The following is a 26,018-nucleotide window of genomic DNA, read 5'->3' as shown; positions in this document are numbered from 1 at the left end:
ATTGTTAGTAGTTGAATTTATCTTTGCTTAAATTCATTGAGATGGGGTGGGATAGCTAAGAATGCATTTTCAGAATTCCCTCTAGAATCTTTGGGGAGCAGTTTGGGAACTGCTGGCACAAATCAGCATTGCTAACATGGTTGCTTTGTTTGTAGGTGATTGGCCAGGATAATGTGGCTGTCCCTTCGCATCTCTACAAGGTGATCTTGGCTCGCAGAAGCCCCCTGTCTGCAGAACCACTGGCACTGGGGGCCTTTGTGGTCCCCAATGAAGCTATTGGTTTCCAGCCCCAGTTAAGTGAATTCCAAGTGAGCCTCGAGGATCTGGAAAAGTTGTCTGGGCTGGTGTTTTTTCCTCGTTTGGATAGAACTCAGGACGTCAAGAATCTCTGCTCTGTGGACACCTGCAAGCTCCTTGATTTCCAGGAGTTCACTCTTTACCTGAGTACAAGAAAGATCGGGGGAGCTCGGACAGTACGCAAACTGGAAACCATCAGGGAGAACCTGAAGAATGCGGGCATCGAGCCCGATGAGTACTTCCTGAAGCGCTATGAGAAGAAGCTGGAAGAGCTCAAAGCTAAGGAGCAGCCAGAACTCGATCCAAAACAAACTTAGTTCTCATCATGTAGTTTTCAGCTGTGTGGCATCACCCACAGGAAAGGCCATCCCTGTGTAGGCTGGCGTCTTTTAGTGATGTCCTCTTTAGAGAGATGACAGACTCCAAAGAGGAGAAGTCTGTTGGGTGTGGGAGCTAAGAACTTATGGACACTGTAATCTCTGTTGGTCTGTGTCGTTAGCTGGGGGACACATCCATGGAATGATACTCTGTCTTTTTGGATCCACAGTGTGACAAAACATTGTCTTTTTGTGCGTCCAGATTGTAGCATTTGTAATTTTTTGAGCTTTCTTAGAATCCAGCACCTAGGATTTTTTTTTTCCCTGGACCTGAGCTAGCCTCAGAAATGGCTTTTAGAGACTCTACCTGCTTTTTCCTGCCCACAAAATTATGTATCGGTGCTGTTCCTCCTCTCCCGGACTCGTTGTTCCTCCACTTCTGTCGAGTAGAAACACTCAGCAGCCACATTTCCTGCTCCCTTAGTGCTGTGTCTGTGAACTGAGATCCGAGCTCCTCTGATCTTACAGCAACTCTAGGAGGTCAGTTCTAAGCACCTCAATTTACCCGTGAGAGAGTCGAGGCAAGGGGACCTAGACGTCTGACCCGGGCTCATTTTCCCAAAGCAGTGACAGCTGAGCTAAGAGACACACAGCTAAGAGCAGTGAGAATGCATGCAGCAGGTCCACAGTTCCCTGGTCACAGAAGCTTTCGATTCCACGTGAAGTTCAGGATTGTGTTTGGTGGATGGTGAGGCTGCTTGGTCAGAGGCACTCTTTATTTCATTGGCTGTGCTGGGGTCAAGTCAAGTGTGATGCACACAAAGGACAAATGGCACGTGCTCTACTGCTGAGCCGAAGCCATGGCCCACACGCGAAGGCATTGAGTCTTGGCCTGTCTTGGCCTCTCCTTAGTTCTCCAGGAAGAATCAATCACGGAGGTTAGAGAGCTGATTGGTAGGGTTTATGAGAACCCCTGCTAGCCTTTGCGGTGTGTTTTTTTAGAGATATGAATTAATCGTTAAGGACCCTGAGAAGGACCTATGTCCAGATCCGGCAGCATAGATTCTGCTTGTTTGTGCCTACTTATATACTTGAATGGCAGCAGGCCAGCTGTGCTTTGGGCCACACACTCAGAGAGATTGATCTCGGTGGGGGAACCATGGCGCCTGCTGTGGAGCCCGGTCTGGACCACTAGATTTGGGTTCACATGAAATCTTTTCATGGCCTTCCTAAGCGGAGGCAGAAAAATGGCTGAAAATAGCCCAGAGGAACCTTGTGAGAATGCGGCACTATCGTCTTCCCCAGTGGTGTTGTGGGAAGCCTTCAGCGTTTCTGTGTTTGTTTCTGGCAGAAATGCCGAGGCTGTAATAAAAGGTAAAGCTGATGAGATCGACTCTGTTCTGCCCCTTTCTTTGAGTAGAAAGGAAAGGAGTTGAGCAAGAACACGGCATTCTCATGAATATCATTCTGTTTCTCACACTGTGCCCCTTTAGCTTGTGCCAGTCCTTTTTCTCGGTGATCAAGAGCCAGAATGTCCCTGACCAAAATACCTGCTACTTGCGCTCCTGTGGAGCCGGCCTGTGTGCTTGTCCATGAGCCCCAGGGGAAGGCTGTGTGGTCCCACTGCCTCTGGAGGAAGCCCCTCACCTCCAGTCTGCTTCCTGCCTTCTCACCTACAGCTTCTCCAGGTAGCTGGAGCTATTTCCTGGCCTCTTCTCATTCCTGCCTCTTATTCTGAGAGGTAGAGAGGCTTGATATTTTTATTTTGTAATCAATAAAGTGCCTTGCATTTTTAGTTCTGAGAAATGCTGCCTGGCTATTGAAAAAAAAAAAAAAATAGAGGCAGCTGCCTATAATTTAAAAGTGCAGGGCCACTAAATATCCAAGCCAAACTCAACAATAATAGAATCAAGGGACCTAACTTTAACAATGTAAACTCAAAGGGGCCTGTGACACTGGCAGGCTAGGGGCCAAAGGGTGGTGGTACAGGATGCACTCTGGAGCCATTGGTGGAGGGAAGTTGACAATGGTGGTGGGAATGGCCCTGACTCACTGTCAATCTGAAATTCAACTGTGAAGGACTCTGTAGATCACAATGGTTTCAATAATAATAATAATAATATAATAATAATAATAATAATAAAAAGTACAAGGCCAAGGATGTGACTCCAAGGAGAATACATGACTTGTGTGTGTGAGGTCCCAGGTTCTCTCCCTGGGGTGTACTAGACAAAACAACCAATGTCGGATTAAAAGAAGAAATGCAATGGACCAATCCTTTTTTTTTTTTTTTTAATTTTATTTAATTTTTTTTATTGTAAGAATTTATTCAAGAGACAAAATTGATTAACATAATGAGGTAAACTAACATAACGTAAGATAGTGACATAACATAACATATAATATAATTGATATAATAATAATACATGTAAGTCAAAGAAAGTTTCTGATTAAAAACCTATTTTTTTCCATAATGGCTTACATATCTTTCACAGTAGTATTTTAGGTACATATTAACATTGAGTCAGGGGAATACCCATCACCAACTATGTCCTCCCCCCATTCCAGTTCCCTTTCTACGACCCATATACCCCACCATCACCTCCCGGGCTGCTAGAGTAGGTGGACCCCTCTTTGTCTGGCTTACTATTAGTGATCACATATCTCTTTGGTCCTGGAACCCTCCCTTGTTTCCCCCTCTATTTAAGAGGCAGAGCTAGATAAATCGAGGTATGTGGTTTTGTTTGAAGGAAAGAAAAGCAATAGATTGGGGTACAAAATAAGAGGGAAAAAAAAACCAAAATAAAAAAGATGTCAAAAGTCAAATACGCTGAAAATGGGCGGAGTCCCTCAAGAGGCTTCCAACCTCAGTTTGAGAGAGGATGTGAAAAAGCTAATTGAAACACCATAACAATAAAGAAATAAATATTGAATTAAATAACCAGTGAGCACTACAGCAATAAAGACAGGCACCACACAATAGTCTCGGTTCTGAAATCAGATCATGCTCGAGTGCAAAAAGAAAGAGAAAGACAAGACAAAAATAAAATAAAATAATATTGGAGACATCAACCTTAATCTCCACACCAAAATAAAGACGTCAAAAAAAATCGATCAGGGGCCGGGCGGTGGCGCTGGAGGTAAGGTGCCTGCCTTGCCTGCGCTAGCCTAGGACGGACTGCGGTTCGATCCCCCGGTGTCCCATATGGTCCCCCAAGAAGCCAGGAGCAACTTCTGAGCATAGCCAGGAGTAACCCCTGAACGTGGCCCAAAAACCAAAAAAAAAAAAAAAAAAAAAAAAAAAAAAAAAAAAAAAAAAAAAAAAATGATCAGTTTTGTGTTTTGTTTTTTTTTTTTTTTTTTTCTTTTTCTTTTTCCCCCTGCATAGGCATAGTAACTATTGGGGATATTGTAGAGGGAATTCCCTTGACCTAGGAGATACAGGGTTTCTCCACCCCTGAAGTATACTGTCATGGGATTAACTATAGACTCCTTGCATGATCATTTACTCTCCCCTTGTTGCTTTTGTGGTGTGTGGAAGACTTCTGCTTTATCTTGGATGGTAAAATCAGACCTCTGTATCTAGAGATCTTGGTGGCTGGGCAGCTCAGGGAATGGAGCTTAATGAAGTCTTTCTTTGTGGTTCTAGCAGTTATATTTCTTCAGTGTCGTTTTAATCCATCGTCTGTAGTTGGTGTTCTTGGCCTTTATGTTGCTCCTAGAATGGAGCCTGGGATAAAGTCTCTCGTTATGTTTCCGGAAGACACGTTCAGTTGCGGTTGTCTCAGTCAGACTTCTGAAATGGGAGCTCTTGTTTGTTGAACAGATCGTAGACCAAAAGCTAGGCTAGAGCTTTTTGTTGCTGTTGTTGTTGGTCCCTGGATGTGTACTGTCCAGTCTTGGTTGCAACAACCAGTCGTCTGTATATAGCGATCTTGGCTTTTGCACAGATCAAAGGGTGACATGTCTTCTGATTTTGTCTTATCAATAGCTGATGAGGAAGGACAACTTGCTCTTAGATCAAGTTGTTCCCATTTCCTCATTGTCAAGTTATCAATTTAGAACTGGCACATGTTGGTGTCAGAACAGCATTGTAAATGCCCTGGAGGGGATTTGGTTCCTGGAGCTGTTGTGGAGAACTCTGTTGTTTCTATGTCTGGGATTCAGGAGATAAGGCTGAATGGTCAGTGTCTAGTTCCCTGGAGCCCAGGCTGTTTCCACATGACATACATTCAGGGTGGGAGATGTCCCTGTGTTGTAAACAAGTATGAGTTCTTATCTCTAGTAGATAAGAGCTTGTTTTTATACGTACAATTTCCCTTTTGTTTAATATGTCTTTGCAGGAGGAAGTGGTGCTACAGTATATTGCTGGTGGGTTTGGGGGGTGGAGAGAAAAGAAAACAGACTCCCGACAAAAACTAAGAATATATATGCTCACACATATCTAAAGGAAAAAAAAATGTCTTTTTTTTTTTTTTTTTAAAAAAGAAGATTAAATAAAAGATGTAAGTAAAGGGATAAAGTGGGCCAGGAGAGATAGCATGGAGACCAGGCCACTGTCCTTCCTGTAGAAGGGCGGTGGCTCAGAATCCGGCATCCCATATGGCGATGGACCAATCCTTTATTTTACTGGAATAGGGACCACATCCGGTGGCTGTGCTCTGTGTCACTCCCGGCACCAAATGCAGTGCTGGAGACCAAGCCAGGGTCAGCTGCTGCAAATTGTATGATTTCTCTGTATTCTCTTGTATTTTTCTGTATGATTTCTCTGACCCCCACAATCTTCATTTCTTTAGTTGACAATATGATGGCAGGGTTTCATGCACAGAACATTCCAGCACCACACTCCGCCAGAGCGTCAACTTCCTTTCACCAGTGTCCACTACACCATTCCATTACCCTCCCAGCCCTTCAGAGTGAAGGAACAGTTCTTTCTTTTTCCTTTTTTTGGTTTTGTTTTTGGGCCTCACCTGGTGATAATCAGGTTGCTCTTGGCTCTGCACTCAGAAATGACTCAGCAGGATCAGGGAGCCATAATGGGATGCTGGGGATTGAACCCAGGTCGGCCATATGCAAAAACAGTGCCCTATCCACTGACATTCTAGCCCCCATCCTCTTTTTTATTTTATTTTTTTGTTTTTGGGCCATACCTGGTGAAGCTCAGGTTATTTCTGGCTCTGTGCTCAGAAATTACTCCTGGTATGCTCAGGGAACCATATGGGATTCTGGGGATCAAAGCCTGGTTAGTCACATGCAAGGCAAATGCCCTACCTGCTGTGCTACCACTCCAGCCCTACCAGTCCTCATTTTCATGTTTAGCAGTTGTGTTGGTCCACCACAGTGGTGCTTGTTCTGTTGTCTTCTACACTTGAGAATGGTAACATGCAGACTTTGGCTCCAGTTCAGGCCTCCTCAACCCCCCTCCACCCCAGTAGGACTGTTGAAGGCTGGGACTAGATGCTACTCACCCCACACCTCTCCCCAGCTCCTTTTGGGTCCTGATCAAAGAAGCCTGAGCAGTCACTATCGCCTTGGGCCCTCTCCAGGTTCATTCCAATTCTCTGGTTAGACCTGGAACTCTGCTTTCCTTTTTGGTTACACTCAGAGCCCCTGGTGTGAGCAGAAAAACAATGAAGAGTTTGGGTTGGGTCATTCATTGACAGCTTTATTCCAAGACACCAGGCTCTTTGGTCTCTACTGAGATGATGTTACTGGACTATGCAGAGGTCAGATGGGTTGTGGCAGTGCCACGAATGCCTGCCACATTTTTGCCCTTCCTCCTTGACCCTCAGATGGCCACACATGGCTCCTTCAGACCTTGGAATAGTACCTAGCAGGAGAGACATCTCGAGAGGTTTCCTGCAGAGCTGGGCTTAGTGGCAGGCAGCCTTCTTGTTCTGAACTAGTCCTCCCCTGTTTCCCATGTTCTCCCTTGTATTCCCCCGTCTTCTCTGTCTTTCCCTAATGCTCCCTTGGAGTCTCTGGCTTCATTCTTGTGAGTCCATAAGGTGTTGATGTAATGTGACAAAAATCAGACTTCCCAGAGCAGTTCATCCCTGTAGCTCTGCATCTTGAATTCCTGCTCACTTATCTCCCTTCTGTACCTTTGTCCTTCCAAAAAGCACACTTAATACATCCATTATGGGGGAGCTGTTTAGGGACATCACATCTGCATGAAGGGGTTGGAGTGATAGCACAGCAGCAGGGCACTTGCCTTACATGCATCCAACCTAGGATAGGTCTGGGTTCAATCCCCAGCATTCCATATGGTCCCCCGAGCCTGCCTGGAGTGATTTCAGAGCACAGAACCAGGAGTAACCCCTGAGCACCCCCGGGTATGGCCCCAAAACCAAAAATCAAAAAGCATCTGCATGAGCATAAAACTGCTGCTTACCCCCTTAAGGCCAGCCTTTTAGGATGTCATCGTTCATGACCATTTTAGGGGCCTTGGTGCTTGCTGTTAGCACAGTCATCAGAACAACAAATGAGACAGACCACAAGGGTTTGAGGCAGAGGTGGTGGTGGATGGGACTCTATTCCTCAGCTTGCAATATGGCCAGGGCTGGTCATCCTTAAATGCCCAGAACTTTAGGGCTCACCGTTACCTAATGTCACTCAGCAAGACTCAGCTGTGACCTGGCCCCAACATCATCTCCATCCTACCACGTAAGCCAAAGAAGCCACTGTCAGCCCACGGAGAGCAGGCTTCTGTCCACTCCTGGTTCCAGGCTCCAGGTTAAATGGAACTGTAGAAGTGAGTTTGTTGAGGGCTGCATTGCAGTCACAAGGTCCCTAACCCCCCCCCCCCCACCACACCTTTCATCTTGCTTTGAACAGCTTCAAGTCTGCAGAAACCTGTAGAGTATGAGAAATACCTTCTCCCTCAATTTTTCTCTTTTGATTCCCTCCCAACCATTTATTTTATTTTTCTTTGGGGGGGGGGGGTCCACACCTGGTAGTACTGGAGTTACTCCTGGCTCTGTGCTCAGAATTAACTCCTGGCAGGCAGTGGGGACCATATGGGATGCCAGGATTCGAACAACCATCCATTCTGGATGGGCTGTATGCAAGGCAAATGCTCTACTGCTGTGCCATCTCTCTGGCCCTGCCCGCCCCACAACCATTTAAAGTTAGCTTTTCGTTTCTGAGCCATACCTGACGGTGCTCAAGGATCACTCTTGGCTCTATGCTCAGGAATTACCCCTAGTGTTCGGGGAATCATATGTGGTGCCATGGATGGAACGCAGGTCAGTCCCATGCAAGGCAAGAGCTCTATCTGTTGTACTTCCTTCTCTTGTCCCTAAAAGTAACTTGTTCGTCATATTTAACAACATTTTTGTTAAATATTCAACATTTAAACCTAGTCAACATTTTTGAATGTTTTGCATGCTTTGACCTGTACCACAAGAAAGAAAGAAAGAGATTCCTCAAGATGGCTCATACTTTTTTGTTTGGTTTGTTCTTGGACCCCTGGCAATGCTTAGGGGTTACTCTTGGCTCTGTTCTCAAGAATCACTTCTGGTGAGCGTAGGGAGCCATATGGGATGCTGTGGATTGAACTTGGGTAAGCCATGTGCAAGGCATGCAGAGCCAGGAATAGCCCCTAAGCACCACCAGATGTGTCACAAAAAAATGAACCACACCAACCAACCAAACAAAAAAATTCAACTTTATAAGCAGCCTATTGAAATTTCCCCAGATGTCCTTAAATACTTTTAAAAAAATTTGGTTTCATTTAATGTTCCAATATAATCTCTAGTCTTTCAAACTAGGACATTCTGCCTGACACAAAATTTCTTTTATAAAAATATAGATTCTCCAATACCACCCTGAAGAGATGGTTAGATGTAGAAATGGGCTTAATTTTTTGTTGTTGTCTGGGGCCACTCCTGGCTATGCCAAGAGGCTGCTCCTGGGGTGTGGGCTCAGAACTCACTCCTAGCAGTGCGCAGGAACCATGCAGTGCCTAAATTAAACCATGCACATAGGATTCACTGATCCTTTAAACCAGGGGTCTCAAACTCAATTGACCTGGGGGCCGAAGGAGGCAAAGTCGGGGTGATCCTTGAGTGCAAAGTCAGTAGTAAGCCTTGAACATTTGGGGGTGTGACCCAAACAACTAAAACAAAATAAAACAAGAAAAGATTCCTCTAGGGCAGGGCCACAAAATGTTGTACGGAGGGCCACAAACAGCCTGCGGGCCGCGAGTTTGAGACCCCTGCTAAACCATTTGATACTCAAAATCAAGTTAGAGGAGCCGGCAAGGTGGCGCTAGAGGTAAGGTGTCTGCCTTGCAAGCGCTAGCCAAGGAAGGACCTCAGTTTGATCCCCGGTGTCCCATATGGTCTCTCCAAGCCAGGAGCGATTTCTGAGCGCTTAGCCAGGAGTAACCCCTGAGCATCAAATGGGTGTGGCCCAAAAAACCAAACCAAACCAAAACAAAACAAAACAAAATCAAATTAGAAATTGCCTCCCAGAGATGGGAGGCATTGGTGGTGGGAAAGTTGCACTGGTGAAGGGGGGTGGGTATTTTTTTTTTAACATATATAACTGAAATCCAACTACAAACATGTTTGTAATTGTGGTGCTTAAATAAATATATTATTAAAAAAAGAAGCAAAGAAATTGCCTCCCAGACAGGAATCTTGGTAAGTAGATGCTCACGGAACTTGTGGATGTCAAGGAAGAACTTCCATCCCTTTGGAGCCCCAGGTACACAGTTTTATTATAGCAATGAGGTGACACGAAATTAAAACCTTGTCTGGAACTCCTTCCACTGTGGCAATGGCCTTTCCAGGCTGCTCAGAGCTGCCAACACGACTCTCACAGGGGGCCCTCAGAGCCTGACTGCTTAAACCAAGGGTTTCCTCTCTTACAGACTTATAACTTCTTGAAATTTTGTTTTACATTTAAATTTAAACTGTGCCATTTTAAGAACAAAATTATGCCATGTGCAGCAACCTGGATGGAACTAGGGGATATCATGCTGAGTGAAATCAAGGAAAGGGTTAGATACAGAATAATCTCTCCTCGTCTAGTTCCTTATGTGGGACTTCAAGAGACATAGCAAGGTAGCAACAAAGGGCCTAATGGAATAAGTGATGTAGACAATTGCAATTTGGGGAAAATTGAGATGGAGGGGAGTTTGGACCCTACATCTGGAGGAGGAGTTGGGTACACTGGGGATGCAATTATGTGCATGAGAAACCGTTGTTAACCAGCTGTGTGCAAGGCTAAGGCCCTATATGTAATACTATGACTGGCCCCAAAAGGCCATTTCTTGGAGGGTCAGAGAGATACTGCCAATTAGCACCTGGTCAACCCTAGTTCAATCCCCAGCGACAAAAATGGATCCCCAGACACTGCCAGGAGTGATTCCTGAGCACTAAAGTAGGAGTAAGCCCTGAGCCTGAAACAAACACACAGACACAAAAGGAAATTGATTTGTGATTTATTACGAGCATATGCTTAATTTGTAGATCCATTTTATACACCTACCCAGAAGTGCAGAAAAATGTCTCAGGCGAAAAGGAAGAGCAAGGAAAAACGTTTAAGCCCAGCTTGAGAGCTCAGAGGCTCGTGGACTCGGCTCTGCCTCTTTCTTCATGCTCGGCTATTCGGGAGTTTCAGCCACCGCTGCCCTGATGTGCATGTGGTGGCACCTCGTTGCAGCTGTGTTTGTATATTCTCAATGATTTTTTTTTTGATTGTTTTGTTTTGCGGCCACACCCAGCGATGCTCAGGTTCATTTCTCTCTCTGCACTTAGGATTTAGTTGAAGAAGTGCTTCTGGTCAAAATGAAGTGTTGGGGGATGGAGTGCCAGCACAGTGGTAGGGGGTTTGCCTCACAAGTGACCAAGCTGGGACAGACTCAGGTTTGATCTGAGCCTGCTAGGAATGACTTCTGAGCGCAGAGCCAGGAGTAACCCCAGAGCGCTGCCGGGAGTGACCCCAAAATGGAAACAAACAAACAAACAAACACACAACAAAATGAAGTGGTATTCTGTCAGCAAAATTGCATGGGCTAATGTGCTCCAGTCGCCTCACAATTCAATTCTTTTCTGTTTCTCTAAGAAGAAATGCTGATGGCTGATGGCACAGTTTGGGGAACAGGTTTCCCAGTTTGCCTATGGGTCATTGTGGGACAGTGCCATCTGTGTCCCTTTGGGCTAGGCCCTGCCTTTGCCCCACTGGGCCAACTGGCCCCCTGGCAGATGACATCCTTCAAGTCAGGCTTTTTAGGGGAGCAGTGGGACTGAGCAACTGTGTGGTCAGAGACAGGGTAAGGGCATTTGCAGCCCGGCCAGCACTTAACACGTGGCAGCCAGGTCCTGTCACCTCTGCCAGGCTTCCCAGTGACTATCAGAGATGGTATTTCTGTCCCCTCAAAATTCAGGCTTGGGAACAACTGTGAAACCCACAGTGATGCAGCGGGAGCGAAGGTCTTAGGAGGGCTCAGGCTTCGGTGTGTGAGGACCTCAGAAAGTCATTCAGGCCAGAGAACAGGCTCTCCCCAAACCCCCAATTGTTCAACTCCCCCATGGGGAGAAGACTATTTCTATTTTGGGGAATATCTCTAGTCTTGGGATCTGGGGAGGCAGGAAGCAGTGCCTAGGGGTCAGGTGGAGGGTCCTCCAGGGCTTGTTTATTGGTCCACTGAGCTGGTGGTTTGATGCAAAGGCCCACAAATGTGAAACTGTTTCTGCCCTGTGGGGCTGAGGGTATTGTAGCTGTCCTGGCAGTGCTGGGGTCTCCAGGCCTGCTTAGGGGACCATGTGATGCTGGGCTTGGACCTGGTGTGCTGCATGCCAGGAACGTGCTCCAACAGCTGCACTGTCTTCTGGTCCCAAGGGTCTGATGCCACCGCAGCCCCAAGCAATCGATGAAACTGACTTATGGGGGAAGGTGAAGGATGGACTCTGGCCCTGGCATGGGGTCCAGCTCTGGAGCTGGTAGCAGCTGGACTCTTTCTCCCCAGGCCTTCCACCTCAGTACTCTGGCCGGTCTGGCTGCACATTGCATCCCAGTTTGTAGATCACCCTCGAGTGTGGGGGTCCTGTTCACCCTCACTTTTGACAAAGGAGCAGGACTCAAAAACTTAGGACTCGGGAAGGTGTCTGCCTCTCTGCAGGCAAGCAGAAAACATGGTGCTGACCCAGCCTGGATCTTGGAGAGGATTCTCAAGGTGATGTGCTCAAGACAAGCTGAGTGTATCTGATTGAGTCCCTTGTGTGTGCCCCTGTGGACACCAGGGCCTCTCGGGCCCACTGGGCCAACTGAGGACGAGCAGGAAGTCCGTGGGCAAGGTTTGTCCTGGGGAGAAAGAGGGGAGCCAGGGGGTGGTGGGCAGAGTGCTGAATTGGCACTTTGAGCGCTTGGCCTTCTGAGAAATGAAGCTAAACTGAGCTGCTCCAGCTGTGCTCCAGCTGTGTGCAGGTGTGGAGTCCCGCCCACTCCCTCCAGAGCCAGGAGCCTGCAGTGACTTTCCTTCTTTCCTTTCATGCATCCTGATCCTGGGATCCTTCCTGCCCAGAGAAGGGCCAGGTCGGGACAGGGGCAGGCAATGGCCTTGAATCTCCCCCAGGGGCATTTCTTGGAAGACAAGGACAGATTCTTTTCTTTTCCAACTTCTACCCAGGATTGGTCTCTGACTTCTCCCTGAGATCCTTACCCAGGTGTTCCTCAGCCTCCTTCCCAAAACCAGCCTTCTGCTGAGAGACAGAAAACCCTGAATTTGTCCCAGGTCAGTGAGGGAGGAGTTCCAACCCTGTGGAAAGCTGACACTGGCCTTATTCCCTACAGGAATGATGGGTGCCCTTGGCCCTGACATAGCCTTCTGACTCCTCCCGATGCTGGCCAAACGCCTTCCTCTGGCCTGTTTGCACAAGCAACAGCACCATCTCCTTATGCCTCAGTTTCCCTCTCTGCAAAGTGCAGGTGGGGCCACACAATCTCCAGGGTGCCTTCCTGGTCAGTGTCTTTGAACTGTCCAGGGGGGAAAGGGAGCCCAGGGGGAGCTTTGCTGGTGAGACCAGTGGAGCAGGCTGGGATAAGTGGGCTGAGGGGCCTCTGAGGAAGTGTGAATGAGGGAGGCAGATGAGGTGGTGCGGACAGCCCTGTCCCAGCCCTATCTCCTGTCTACGACACCCTCTCCACACCCCGGCCCTGATAAGCAGGTGTGAGCTTCGGCTGCCTTGTGACAGGCCCTTCAGAAGGGAGGGGGGTGGCCCTCAGCACTCCTGTGTCCTGATGTCAGCTCTTCCCCCCCCTCCCTTCCCCACTGGTCCCCTGTCTTTTGAGATACTGCCCTGTCCTTCTGTCCATCAGTCTGTCTCTCACCCTGACTGACTTGCCTGCCTCGCCCCCCTCTCACCGCCGCCCACAGCTGCTCCTTTGTCTTCTGCAGAACCCCCACACCTCAGCACCCCAGCACTGCCCCATCTGCACCCACCTTTTCTCAAGGCTGCAGCCATAGTTCACAGAAGGTGGAGCCCCACAAACTCTGGCTACTGACTCTGTGGGTCCAGTGGTGGGGGAACTAAGAAGTCAGGGCAGAGGGGCCGGAGAGATAGCGTGGAGGTAAGGCGTTTGCCTTGCATGCAGAAGGACGGTGGTTTGAATCCCAGCATCCCATATGGTTCCCATCCATATGGTTCGCCTGCCAGGGGTGATTTCTGAGCATAGAGCCAGGAGTAAGCCCTGAGCACTGCCGGGTGTGACCCAAAACAACAACAACAACAACAACAACAAATGAAGTCGGGGCAGAGAGAGCCAGAGCCAGTGGGCTCTTGGACCCAGTCAGGAAGGAGCCAGTGGGATGGGGACCTCTTTGCTGAGATGCCCCAATCCTCCCAAAATAATAACCTCGAACTCTGTCCAGGCTTGAAAATTAATTTGATTGCCGTTTATTGCTGTACTGTACAGAGTTTCATTGAGTGATTTTTCAGGGGCTACCTATGCACCCTTCCTTTTCATGCTCACTTCACAGTGTCTCCTGTTTACAGCCTCTGTGGAGCCCTGCATGTGGGTACAGCTGGCACCGGCTGTGGGCACAGGCAGAGCCCAGTGCAGTGAACCTCTGGGTTCCAAGCCAGCTTGCTGTCTTGCCAGGCATAAAACTTGAAAAATGAAGAAGGTAGCATGGATGGAACTGCCACGACTTTGTAGGACTCTTACAGGTCTCCTGCAAATTCATATAGATGAAGTATTTCTGGTTTTATTTATTTGGGGGGAGGCATACCTGACAGTGCTCAGGGCATACTCCTAGGTCTATGCTCAGGGAAGATTATTGGTAAGACTTGGGGGACTCTATGAGATATCAGGGGTTGAACCCAGGATGGCTGAGTGCAAGGCAAGTGCCCTCCCTGCTCTGGCCCTTGGACGTGACATGTTTTAAGCACATAGGCCTAGCATTTTGTGGAAGCAAGTTGTTGTGTCCTCATTTTATTTTATTTTTTGTTTTGTTTTTGGGTCACACCCGGCCGTGCTCAGGGGTCACTCCTGGCTCTACGCTCAGAAATCGCTCCTGGCAGGCTCAGGGGACCATATTAGATGCCGGGATTTGAACCACCATCCTTCTGCATGCAAGGCAAATGCTCTACCTCCATGCTAGCTCTCCAGCTCTTGCTGCGTCCTCATTAAGATGTTCAGACTGTGTGTGTTTGGCAAGAGGCCCACAGGGGTGAAAGAGGCGTCTTTCTTCAAGTGTGACATCATGAGCCAAGTCAGGTCCCTGTCCCCATTTGTTAGAGAGGTTGTCTTTGATTCCTTGGTTTACCAAGATGTCCCATTGTACAATGACACTTCTTTGTGATTAAAAAGGGTCTATGGGGAGATCTCTTAAGGCTAGTGTTCTTCGTGTGTGTGTGTGTGTGTGTGTGTGTGTGTATGTGTGTGTGTGTGTGTCCACTGAGCCACATCCCACTTCTATAACACAATCTCCACCCCCCCCCCCACTTTAAACTAGCCATTCAAACTAGCACCCATATCTATCGCTCCCTGAAGTCTGTCTGGCAGAATGATCCAGGCACCGCTGGCTTAGTCCCTGCTGCCATGAGAACCAGCTTTCACCAAGGCCGCTTCCTCCTTGGCCTGGAGACTGGAATCTAAGAAACCAAGGTTTATCACACTTGATTATATTGTTGTTTCAACAGACAGTCTGAGCTCTTTGCCCTGTTGTGCTGCTGGGCAGAGCTCAGAAGAAAATGCCACCTTGAGATGATGGGTTAAAAATGAGGGAATGATGTGGGACTGGAGGGATAACGCAGTGGGGAAAGCATTTGTCTTGCAAGCAGCCATTCCAGGTTCAATACTCAGCATCCTATATGGTCCCCTAAGCTGCCAGAAGTAATTCCTCCTGAGCCCAGAGCTAGGAATGACCCCTAAGCACCAGTAGCATGACCACAAATTTTTAAAAAAAATTAAGAACTTGAAAATAAAAATAAAAATGAGATTGTAATTGAGTCCCTTCTGCCCCCTCTCTCTCCCTTTGTGCCCTCTTCATCTGACCTCACCTCCCCTTTCTTGGGAGGCCTCTGTAGATCCCCAAAATGGGAACTTCTGAGCCCCCCAGCTCTGCGTGTGATAGCAGAGGCAGACAGCTCTGCGACCTCTGTGTGTGAGCAGCCCAAAGCCAAGATAAAGCATGGGAAAGTCTTGGCTTCCAACCATCTGGTGACAGGGTGATTGGGGAAGACACATTTGGAAGACTTCCACCTGGAAGCATCCTTTTTCTCTGCCTGGGAAGTACCAAGTGAGCAGCCTGGCTGGGATCAGGGAGGACCACGGTAGGATAGAATCTACTTTCTATGGCCTAGGCCCCCTGATACATGCAGTGAGGACTTGAATGTCCAGCATAGCCTTCCCTACTAGGGCACAGGTAGCGTGCGTGTGTGTGTGTGTGTGTGTGTGTGTGTGTGTGTGTGTATTTTGGGGTCTCCCAACTGACTTTTTTGCTTTTTTTGGCCACACCCAGTTACTTCTGGCTCTGAGCTTAGAAATCATTCTTGACTCAGGGGAGCATATGGGATGTCATATGCTGGACCTGGAACCCAGGTCCGTCCTGGGTCAGCTACATGCAAGGCAAAAATGCCCTACCATTGTGCTACCATTCTGGCCCCTCTCAACTGATCTTAAGATGTTTGGGGATCAGTCCCTATTGAAATTCTCAGTCAACTGGCCATGCAGTTCAAAGCAAAAGCCTGAGGACGCAGTGCTGTAGTCACCCCGCTCACCCTGTCAATGCTTGGGGGGATTCTAGGTCCATTCTGGCAGAGCTTGGGGGATGATATGGTTCTGGGGATGGAACTGGGGTTGGCCAGCTGCAAGGCGAATAACTTAATCTCTGTACTATCACTTGAGCCCAGCAGGTGCAGTTTAAAAAGAAAAGGAGGAAGCCCAGGGAACACACTCCTTTTACTGGTCTTCTCCCACTAATGCCAGCTGGGTGGGACCAAGAATGTCGATGTGGACTCTACTATTTGAGATCAGACCCAAAGCTTCCACGTGTGCCTGCAATTCCTGGAGGAAGTGTGTTAATTTACTAGAGCTCTGAGCCCCTGAGAGGAAGAATCAAAAAATCTTTAGGGCTCCTGAGATGGGCTAGAAAAGAGAGCTACTGAAAGAGGAGGGAGAAGACACTGAGCCAAAGGCTTTGAAATAAGATTTTCTTTTCTTTTCTTTTTGGTCACAGTCAGCGATGCTCATGGGCTACTCTGGAGTAACTCCTGGTGGTACTGGGGTGGGGAGGACCATCTGGGGTGCTAGGGATAGAACTCAGGCTAGTCACATGCAAAGTCAGCCCTATCCAGAGCCCTTCTTTTCTTTTTGTTTTGGAAGTTTGGAGACATTCTTTTTTTTTTTTTTTTTTTTTGGTTTTTGGTTTTTAGTTTTTGATTTTTGGGCCACACCCTGCAGTGCTCAGGGGTTACTCCTGGCTGTCTGCTCAGAAATAGCTCCTGGCAGGCACGGGGGACCCTATGGGACACCGGGATTCGAACCAACCACCTTTGGTCCTGGATCGGCTGCTTGCACGGCAAACGCCGCTGTGCTATGTCTCTGGGCCCTTGGAGACATTCTTGGGGGTTTCTCATGGTAGTGCCAGGAACCACATATATGAAGGGATTGTATTTGTATGCCTGCATGTAAAGCACATGCTTAGCCCTCTGAGATCTCTTTCTCTTACCTGCTCTGAAGCGACATGAATTGATGCTAGGTGGGGACTGACTTTTGCATCCTGGGGGAAGGTGGTGGCTGTCAGTGCCCTGCCATGTTGTAGTACATGTGCTCTGGTTAGTGTGTGCTTCTCTCCACAGGCAAAGTCATGTCCTGCCCTCCTGACTCTGAGGAGTAGCCTTGTGTTCTGGCGGCCATGTCCTGACATGCAAGACACCCCAGTTCTCGTGATGTCTTTTTGGATCTCACTGTTGAAGCAAATGAAAGCAAAAATCAGTGAGGCGACATCAAACAAGAAGATCCTGCACAGTAAACCTCAGACAAAATAAAAATGAAAAGGCAGCCTGATGAGTGGGAGGATGTGTGTGTGTGTGAATTGCTTTCTTGATGAGAGGTTAGGACACAAAATGGATCGAGGATCCTTACCACTCTCTAGCAAACGCCAAACAATCTGACTTAAAAAAAAAATAAAAAGGGTCAAAAAATGACCAGAGAATCAGGGGGAAGATGCTTGCCTTGCATACAGCCAATCTTCTGGACCACATAGGTCTTTGTAATTCCCCCAGGAGTGGTCACAGATTACTGAACCAGGAGTAAACCTTGGACACCACTCAGTGTGGGCCCCCCCTTAAATGGGCATAAAATTTGAAGAGGTGTTTTTTTTCTCCCAAACCAAAACAAAGGTTTCTGGTGCTCATTACATGTGGTTCAGCTCTGCCCCACAAGTTGTTGGAATGGCCACAGTCCAGAAGACAAATTGTCAGTTGGCCAGAATATAGGGCAGAGGAAGCATCTGTGGCCTGATGGTGGGACGGTGAATGGGTTTCGCTGTTCCTCAAAATTTTTCTTTTCTAAAATAGATGCGCCATATGATCCCGCAATCCCACTTCTGGGTGTTTATTGCCAGGAAACTATAAACACTTCCTCCGAAAGATCTGTGCATCCCTTATTTATGGAGCAGCTTTTTCAGTAGCCAAGACAGGGAAGCAGCCGAAGGGCCATTGGGGAAGAATGGAAGAGAAAACAGGCCTAGGCCATAGGATATTATTCAGCCACAAACAGAACGAAATCATATCTTTGTGATGATTCAGACTCAGAGGGTTTGCTGTCCAGAAAGCTTCTCTAAGTGGGGAAGACAAACACTTACCATCTCACTTGAGATTAGGTTAGGATTTTTTTTTTTTTGTTTGATTTTTGTTTTTGGGTCACACCCGGTGGTGCTTAGGAGTTACTCCTGGTTCTGCACTCAGAAATCACTCCTGCCAGGCTTGGGGGACCATATGGGATGCTGGGATTCGAAACATCATTCGTCCTGGATCAGCTGCATGCAAGGCAAAGGCCCTACCTCTGTGCTATTGCTCCGGCCTTCAGATCAGATTAATGAGTGCCAGAGGAAGCAGGATAGGGGGGTAAGCATGGGTGTAATAGAGGAAGAGGATCAAATATATCAACTGATATTATTATAAAATGAGTTAATGGGGAATGGGGAGAGAGGTCACAGGTGAAAGCATGTACCTTTCATATGTGAGGACTTGAGTCCAGTCTCTGGCCCGGCATAGCTTCCAAGCAACTCAGGGCCTGGTTGGCCTCCAAATATCATCATGGCTGACCCCAGTTGCCCCTCCCTAGCATTGCTGGACTGAATCACTGAACTCTTGGGTCTGTAGGACTTGGGAGCCTCCCAGTTGTCCTCTATCTCCCCAGTTCTGAGCAATCAGTACCCTGTATCATGTGATTCTAGTTGCTAATTTTGGATTTGTATTTGGAACTCACTAAAAGTAAATCTTCAGGAAATGAGTCCATCCATGTCCAGTGGTCAGTGTTCTGTCATGGATACAAATACTGAGGAAGAACAAGTTGTGTGTACAGCAGAAATCCTGTCCTCAGTGCTGTGGGGCAAGACCAGCCTCCTTGCCTGCTGAAGAGCCCCTCATTCCTTGGTCAGACGCAGCCACCATGACCTTCTGTTCAGGCAGGCCTGGGCTCTGTTAGTCCTTTGGCAAATGTGGGACCATCCATCTGCTCTTCCCTCTATCCAGAAAGCTTATCTCCACAAAGTTCATATCTTCCATAGCACCTCGGATGCCCCGTTTTGTTCACTGCAAACAGCCTTCCTAGATCTTGACGTTAATATTGATCTCCTTCCATTCACTCTTTGAACTCCTGAGGTCAGGAGCTGGCGGAGTATGTCTTTCAAAGGAAGGACAAAGGCCTCAGTTTCTCGAGCTGATCCTGTGTCCAGGCCGCTCCCAGTAAGAGCCAAAGAGGGAGAAAGGGGACCCCTGTGCTTTGGGGGTTTATTGCCACTCGCTCCTGGCGGTGTGGTCTGGCTGCCAGACAGCTTAGCTCTCATCGTCCCAATATCAGGGGCTCTGCAGAAGGCCAGGTGGCTTGGTGGGCTGGCAGAACTGAAGCTGGCCTTCACAGGAACAGAGCATTTGCCTTTGTCTTCCTGGCTGGGGCAGGTGGGAGCAGGTCTGGGGAAAGGGGGGCGTGGGGGGACAAGGGCGGGGCCTCTGGCTGGAAGGCTGGACACTGCTGTGCCACTGAGGAGGTGACAATGAGCATGAAGAGCTGCTTAGTGGAAATGAAGGGCCGGGAGGGTGGGAGGTCATGAATGGTTTCCCCTTGGCCCAACCCTGCTTCCGGCCACTCCCTGCCCAGCCTTCCCCAGCCTGCCCTGGTATCAGGTACCTCAGTTGCCTCCTGCTCCAGGACTCCAGTCCGTCTTCCCCCTGTGCTCTGCAGCATCCCAGACCCTCTGCTGTCCCAGCCCAATACATGTACCATCCTGTCAGTTGCTGGGCCCTGCTGACCTGCTCTTCTCTCGTCACCTCCTCCTCACTCCCAGAGACACCCTGGCACCAACCCCAGATCTGTGCCACTGACTCCCCAACAAACCTTTCTCCTCTCCACTTCATTCCTCCAGCTGTCCTCCTGGTGGTGTGGGATGTGTGTGTGTGTGTGTGTTTGGGGGGGGCTGCTAAGGAGCCAAGCGGGGAGTAAGGTGTGGATACAGTCAGGGAGCTTAACACCGGCATGGTGGGTGGGGTTCCTTACTGGACCTCCCTTCTTCCCAGTCTCCCAGAAGCCTTTGCTCTTGCTGGGTAGATACCATCACCATTAATGACACTGGAGTTGGGCTATGGGTCATTCTGAGACTCCAATGTTCACACGCATGCATGCATGTGCGTGTGCGTGCGTCACACACGTGCAACTCGGAAACACTTTTCCCTGCCACAAGTACAGGAGAAGGGACTGCACATGAGAGAAGGGCCTGGTAAAGGGTGTGTGAGTGAACAGAAAAGAAACCTGGAAACCAGGGGATGTTCCACTGAAAGGAACTTGGACATTGTCTAGGCAACCTAGTCCCCAACTTTCCCTCAACACAACCACTTACAGATGCAAACGCAGGACTCTGGAGGAGAAAGTGGAATGGACATGTAGAAGACACATGGCATGCGTAAGCCTTCTCCTCCTCCTTACTCTGGACACTTAGGAAGTATGCTTATTAGGGACAATTGGAAAGCCTATTGAAAATTTTGTGTGTCTTAATCAACACAGTCCTCTAAGTCACACTAAGTCCGCTTAAGTCACACTTAATATATAATATATATAATTATATATATATAATAGATATATAATAGACCCATTTTAAAGGTGAGGAAATAAACTAGAATCATGAAGTCACTTTCTTTGGAGCCAAGCAAAATCTCATAGCCAGATCATGCCATGTTGTTTTTTTGGATTTTTGGGGAAAATCTTGCTCTATCAGACAATGATGAAAAGTACAGTTAAGTTTGCTTAACACTGCTTGGGTTAATGAAGGCCCAGTGGTGGTCCTGAAAGACTTCCACCATCTAGTAAAGATGAGCAGCTGTCTCTTTACTTCAAGATGTCACAAAGATAATACAATCTGACATAATCATTATTCTTAGTCTATCCCCATCACGACTGCAAATAGGATTTGTTTAGAGCTCCTTACAATTTTTCACCTGGGGTTGGGGTGATGGCTCAAAGGGAGGAGCGAATTTGTTGGTTTTCTTTTCGCAAACTAGAAACTTGGTACCCTGAGAACTGCTGGTATAGTTCCAAATCAAACCAAACCAAACCAAACCAAACCAAACAACACAAAACAAAAAACATGCTCCTCTTCTGCCCCTGTTCAGCCAAAGAATTCATAAAAAAATGGCCAATAAGCACAAGAAAAGCTGTCTAGTATCTTACATCAACAGTGAAATACAAATTAAAATCACAGAATGCAGGGCCAGAGAGATCGTATGGCGGAAGGGTGTTTGCCTTGCATGCAGAAGGACGGTGGTTCAAATCCCGGCATCCCATATGGTCCCTCGAGCCTGCCAGGAGCGATTTCTGAGTGTAGAGCCAGGAGTGACCCCTGAGAGCTGCCGGTGTGACCCAAAAAACAAAACAAAACAAAAAAATGACAGAATGAAGCTATTTAAATCGCCTAAGTGGGCCCGGAGAGATAGCACAGCGGTGTTTGCCTTGCAAGCAGCCGATCCAGGACCAAAGTTGGTTGGTTCGAATCCCGGTGTCCCATAGGGTCCCCCGAGCCTGCCAGGAGCTATTTCTGAGCAGACCCCTGAGCACCCCCGGGTGTGGCCCAAAAACCAAAAAAAAAAAATCGCCTAAGTGACAATATTAAGTGTCCACATGGATATGAGCAACTGGAACTCTCATTGCTGTGGAAATAAAAATAACAAGCACTTTAGAAATCAGTTGCCTTCTTATAAAGTTAATTTTCACTAATTGTATATTCCTGTAATTCAGTTTCTACAGATATACCGAAGAGATAAATGTCCACACAAATGTCTGAATGCATTTTGGGGGGAGTGAAGGGGAACACCCAAGAGTTCCCAAGGAACTCTCAAGGAGCCCAGGGCCCATCCATGGCAATTCATGGCAACCAGACCGGTGGTTCAACATGAAGGCCTGAGTGTGTGATGCTGCTCAGGATATGAAATACCAGAAAGAAAACTGGGGTTGGAACATGTGAGGCCATGTTGTTTGACATCAATACTATCTCCCTGGTCTTCTGTATTCTTCTTCTTTTTTTTTTTGGCCACACCCAGTGACATTCAGGGGTTACTACTACTGGCTATGCCGTCAGAAATTGCTCCTGGCTTGGGGTCCACATGGGAAGCTGGGGATTGAACCACAGTTCGTCCTAGGCTAGTGCCAGCAAGGCAAATGCCGTACCACTCAGCGCCATCACTCTGGCCCCTGTATTTACATTTTTAGTTTGTTTTTGGGCCACACCCAGTGACGCTCAGGGCTTCTGTCTATGCGCTCAGAAATTGCTCCTGTCTTGGGGGACTATATGGGGCACTGGGGGATCAAATCGCGGTCCATCCTAGGCTAGCGAAGCAAGGCAGGTGCCTTACAGCTTGCACCACCGCTCTGGCCCCCTGTATTTATATTTTTATGGGACATTTACTCACTATCACAAAAAAATTCTGCAAACAACTAAATATGGGAGAAATAGTACAGCGAGTTGAGCACCAACATCTTATTTGGTCCCTTGAGTGATTCCTGAGAGCAGAGCCAGGAGTAACCACTGAATGTCACTGGGTGCATCCAAAAAGTAAAGCCCCAAACCCTTCACATGCATATTATTTATTGAATGTCAAGAAACAAATTATGTTGCATTCATATAACAGAATATTGTTTCACAATGCAAAGGAATGATGCAACGTATCACAGCATGGATGAACCATGATGCTGCATGTAGAAAGCAGCCAGGCACAGAAGACATACAAATTTCCATGTGTAGGAACTCTCCAGCAGGAGCAAATCTTAAAGGACAAAAAGCAAAGAGGTGAATGTCAGGGATTGGTATTCAGGGAAGGGTCAATTATACACTAACACAAAGAGACTTCTAGGCATCCAGGGAATGTTGACTACCTTGCTATTGGTGTTGGCATTGCTGCTTAGTTATGTGTCAAAATTCATTAAACCGCACATTTGAAAGGGTAGATTTTATTGTATGGAAATCATACTTCACTAGACCCAGTTTAAACATAAAAACAGCTAGAGAGGGTAAAAGAGGATGACCATGATTGCCTCACCACAAGCGTGACATTTGAGAAAATATCAAAGAAAATGGTGGGAGCCAGGTAGTACTTTGGGGAAAGTATGTGGCAGGCAGAGGGTGGCCTTCGGTCACTGTCCCAGTTGGCAGGGCCCAGCTGAAGTGGTGGGTGGGATTAGAAATGGGCTCAGTCAGGCACTGTGGATCACAGCGGGTCAGCGGGGCCACATTCAGCTCAGGTCAAAGGGTAGGGAGGCTCTAAGCAGAGCAGTACAATGACCCCCACCCCCCAGACCAGTTGGGGGCTTTTGTAAGAATCAGGCAGGATGGGGTAGGAAAGATAGCATGGAGATAGGGCATTTGCCTTGCATGCAAAAGGATGATGGTTCGAATCCCGGCATCCCACATGGTCCCCCGAGCCTGCCAGGAGCGATTTCTGAGCATAGAACCAGGAGGAACCCCTGAGCGCTGCTGGGTGTGACCAAAAATAAATAAATAAAAAGAACCAGGCAGGAGATGATGTTGGCCAGCTCAGCCTGGTGGCCATGAAGGCGAGGCTGGGCTGGGGATCTATTTCAAAGACAGAGCCAATAGGATTTACTGCTGGATTGGATGGGGAGGCTGTGGGAGCCAGAGGAAGCAGGGATGATGCCAAGGGTGCTGGCTTGAGTAGCTGGATGCCCAGGGGGCCTCCCCAGGGGGGCTATTGACCATTCTTAACTGGTGGCTGAGTCAAGGAGACAGAAAGGAAGGGCTCCACTCTGCTCTAGGGCTCAGGGGCTGCACTGTGCACTCTGATTATTCCATTACCCTTTATTTATTGGCCTTATTGGCTTTGGTCATTTCCTTGTCGTTATCTCCTGTCTGGAGAGATGCCTATAAATGTAATGGATTGATACAGGATACAGGAGGCTCATTAGCTCTGTTACTCGGGCCTTTCTGCTTGGCCAAGGCCTCCTCATCCCTCACAGCCCTTGCAGCTTCTCCTTGCTGCTTGTGTGCTAAGCAGCTTGGTCCTGGCCTTGTAGACTCAAGAGGCTGCATCTCTGATAGAGCCCTCAGCATACTCGCCTCCAATGGCATGTTCTGGAGACCAGCTATGCCCCTTGGCAGATTGCACCTGAATTCCCAGAACCCACTCCTGAGGCTTTGCCTGTAGACTGGGCACAGATCAGAGCAGGCCAGGACATACCGCCTGGCAGTCAGCCTGGATCCGGGAGAGGATTGTGCGTCAGTGTGCACCCCTTTTGGAAATATGAGCTGCCCTCTTCCCCCTGGGATTTTCTGCCAACAGCAGGTGCCTGGCAGCTGCCCGGGGATGGCAGCCCCATGAGCTGGCACGGGAGGAAGTGCTTGCCAGGAAGGAGCATCACACGAACTGGCTCAGGCTCCCCAGTGCCCTCCCTGCCTTCAGGCCAGACTAGGGCCTGGGGAGACTATGGTGTCCCTGGCAGGCCCCAGGCTCTCTGAGATCCCCCCAGGTAGAGCTCAGCCAAGCTAGCCCTAGAGGATCATTTCTGAGCAAGTTGCAGGACAGAACCGTCACTTCTCCCTATGTTTTGAACTGGATTGCCATTTTTCCCCTCCATTTCAGGTTAGCTGACACCGAAAACTGAATTCTTCTCTCTGACTTCTCACTGTGGCAACTGCCCCCAAGAGAACACAGACTATCCTAACCCTGACCCTTACCCTCTCTTAATCATAGCTGAACCTTAACCTTATCTGAACCCTAATTCTTTTTTTTTTTTTTTTTTTTGGTTTTTGGGTCACACCCGGCGGTGCTCAGGGGTTACTCCTGGCTGTCTGCTCAGAAATAGCTCCTGGCAGGCACGGGGGACCATATGGGACATCAGGATTCGAACCAACCACCTTTGGTCTTGGATCGGCTGCTTGCAAGGCAAACGCCGCTGTGCTAACTCTCCGGGCCCTGAACCCTAATTCTGACCCTGACTGTCTCCTAACAATATCTGAACCCTGACCTGAACTCAGATTTTCTCCTAACTGTATATGAACCATGACCCTATCCTAACCCTGATCCTAGCCCAAACCTAAAAGCCTACCCTGACCCTTCAGACTTGGGTGGCCTGCAGAAGCAGATGTCCATGAAGGTGAAAGGTCTTTGGCCCCTTTGGGAGATTCAGAGTGGGAAAGGCACTTGTGAGCGGGCCCAGGAAGATCGGGTGGCAGAATGGGTGGGTGTGGAAGGAAATGAGAGGACTGGGATTATGCAGTGAACCCCCAGAGGCAGACATTCCGTCTCCTGCTCTTGTGGGGGCTAGAGATGTGGGTGTGGGTGGCCAGGTCTTCCCAGCACTGTCACACAGACACAGACTTGAGGAGTGGAGGCACATGGCCAAGTCCACTGGGGACGCTGTCCTGGGACAGGGTGACAGTTCGCAGCCCTGTGCTTTCCCAGCCCATGGCACCCAGGGCTTTGACGTCTCCGACCTTCCTCTCTCCGTTCATTCCCAATCTCGTGGCTGTCAGGCCTGGCTGGGGAGGCGCTGCTGGCGTAGGGCAGGGAGCTGCCTGTGGTCCTGGGGTGAGAACTGACGTCTGTCGGGGAGCCTCTCTCTCGCTGCCAAGGCCTCTGCTGCTTGGCCCCGCTGCCAACATCTCTAGGTCCACGTGCCTCTCCTCTGACACAGCCACCCGCATGCCTGCCTGGCCCAGCCTTGTCCTGGAGCCAGGTGACAGCTGTGGTTCAGCTCCTGCCCCCTCCCCAAGGCCTACCTCAGGCTTGAAGCCCCAAGACCAAGCTTTGAGTCTCAAGAGGAGTGTGGGAGCCCCTCCGTTGGTCCTGGCTAAGGAGGAATCTATCATGCTGGAGCCTGTGAGAGGGAAGGCCTGCATGAGTGCTCTTCCAGAAATGCCCCCCAGCACCTGCACTATGCCCCATATTTCGGTGCCCCAGATGGACCTGTCTGCATGCTGCCTTTCAGCTTTTCCTTGAGTTTCTAGGGAGAAATCCATATTCTATCACTATCTGTGGTCCCTACAGGTAGTTATCTGAGTTTTATATATTTTTGAGAACTTTTTCCCTCAGAGCAGAAAACACTGCCATTTGAAATTCTGGTAGATATTTTACTGATAGCACCTGCTTTCCTCCCACTCATGGGCAAGTTCGGTTGGGCAGCGATGAAACATGGGAGATAGCTTGGAGGAGGGGTGCATGCTTT

The 26,018-nt window shown here is 48.5% G+C and overlaps 1 protein-coding gene across 1 annotated transcript in view; it reads left to right on the top strand.

Annotated features, from left to right (window-relative positions):
• The window catches only part of EXOG (exo/endonuclease G), a 31,625-nt gene extending 29,627 nt beyond the window's left edge, over nucleotides 1-1,998 (top strand). The window contains exon 6 of the mRNA XM_049766430.1: nucleotides 156-1,998. Within this exon, the coding sequence (XP_049622387.1) occupies nucleotides 156-614 (459 nt within the window). The 3' untranslated portion in view covers nucleotides 615-1,998. The remainder of the gene's footprint in view (nucleotides 1-155) is intronic.
• The last annotated feature ends 24,020 nt before the right edge of the window (nucleotides 1,999-26,018 follow it).

This window comes from Suncus etruscus, chromosome 20 (genome assembly GCF_024139225.1).
Source record: "Suncus etruscus isolate mSunEtr1 chromosome 20, mSunEtr1.pri.cur, whole genome shotgun sequence".
NCBI classification, from domain to species: domain Eukaryota; kingdom Metazoa; phylum Chordata; class Mammalia; order Eulipotyphla; family Soricidae; genus Suncus; species Suncus etruscus.
Note: the sequence above shows the minus strand (reverse complement) of the source record. Positions and strands in the feature narration are given on the sequence as shown.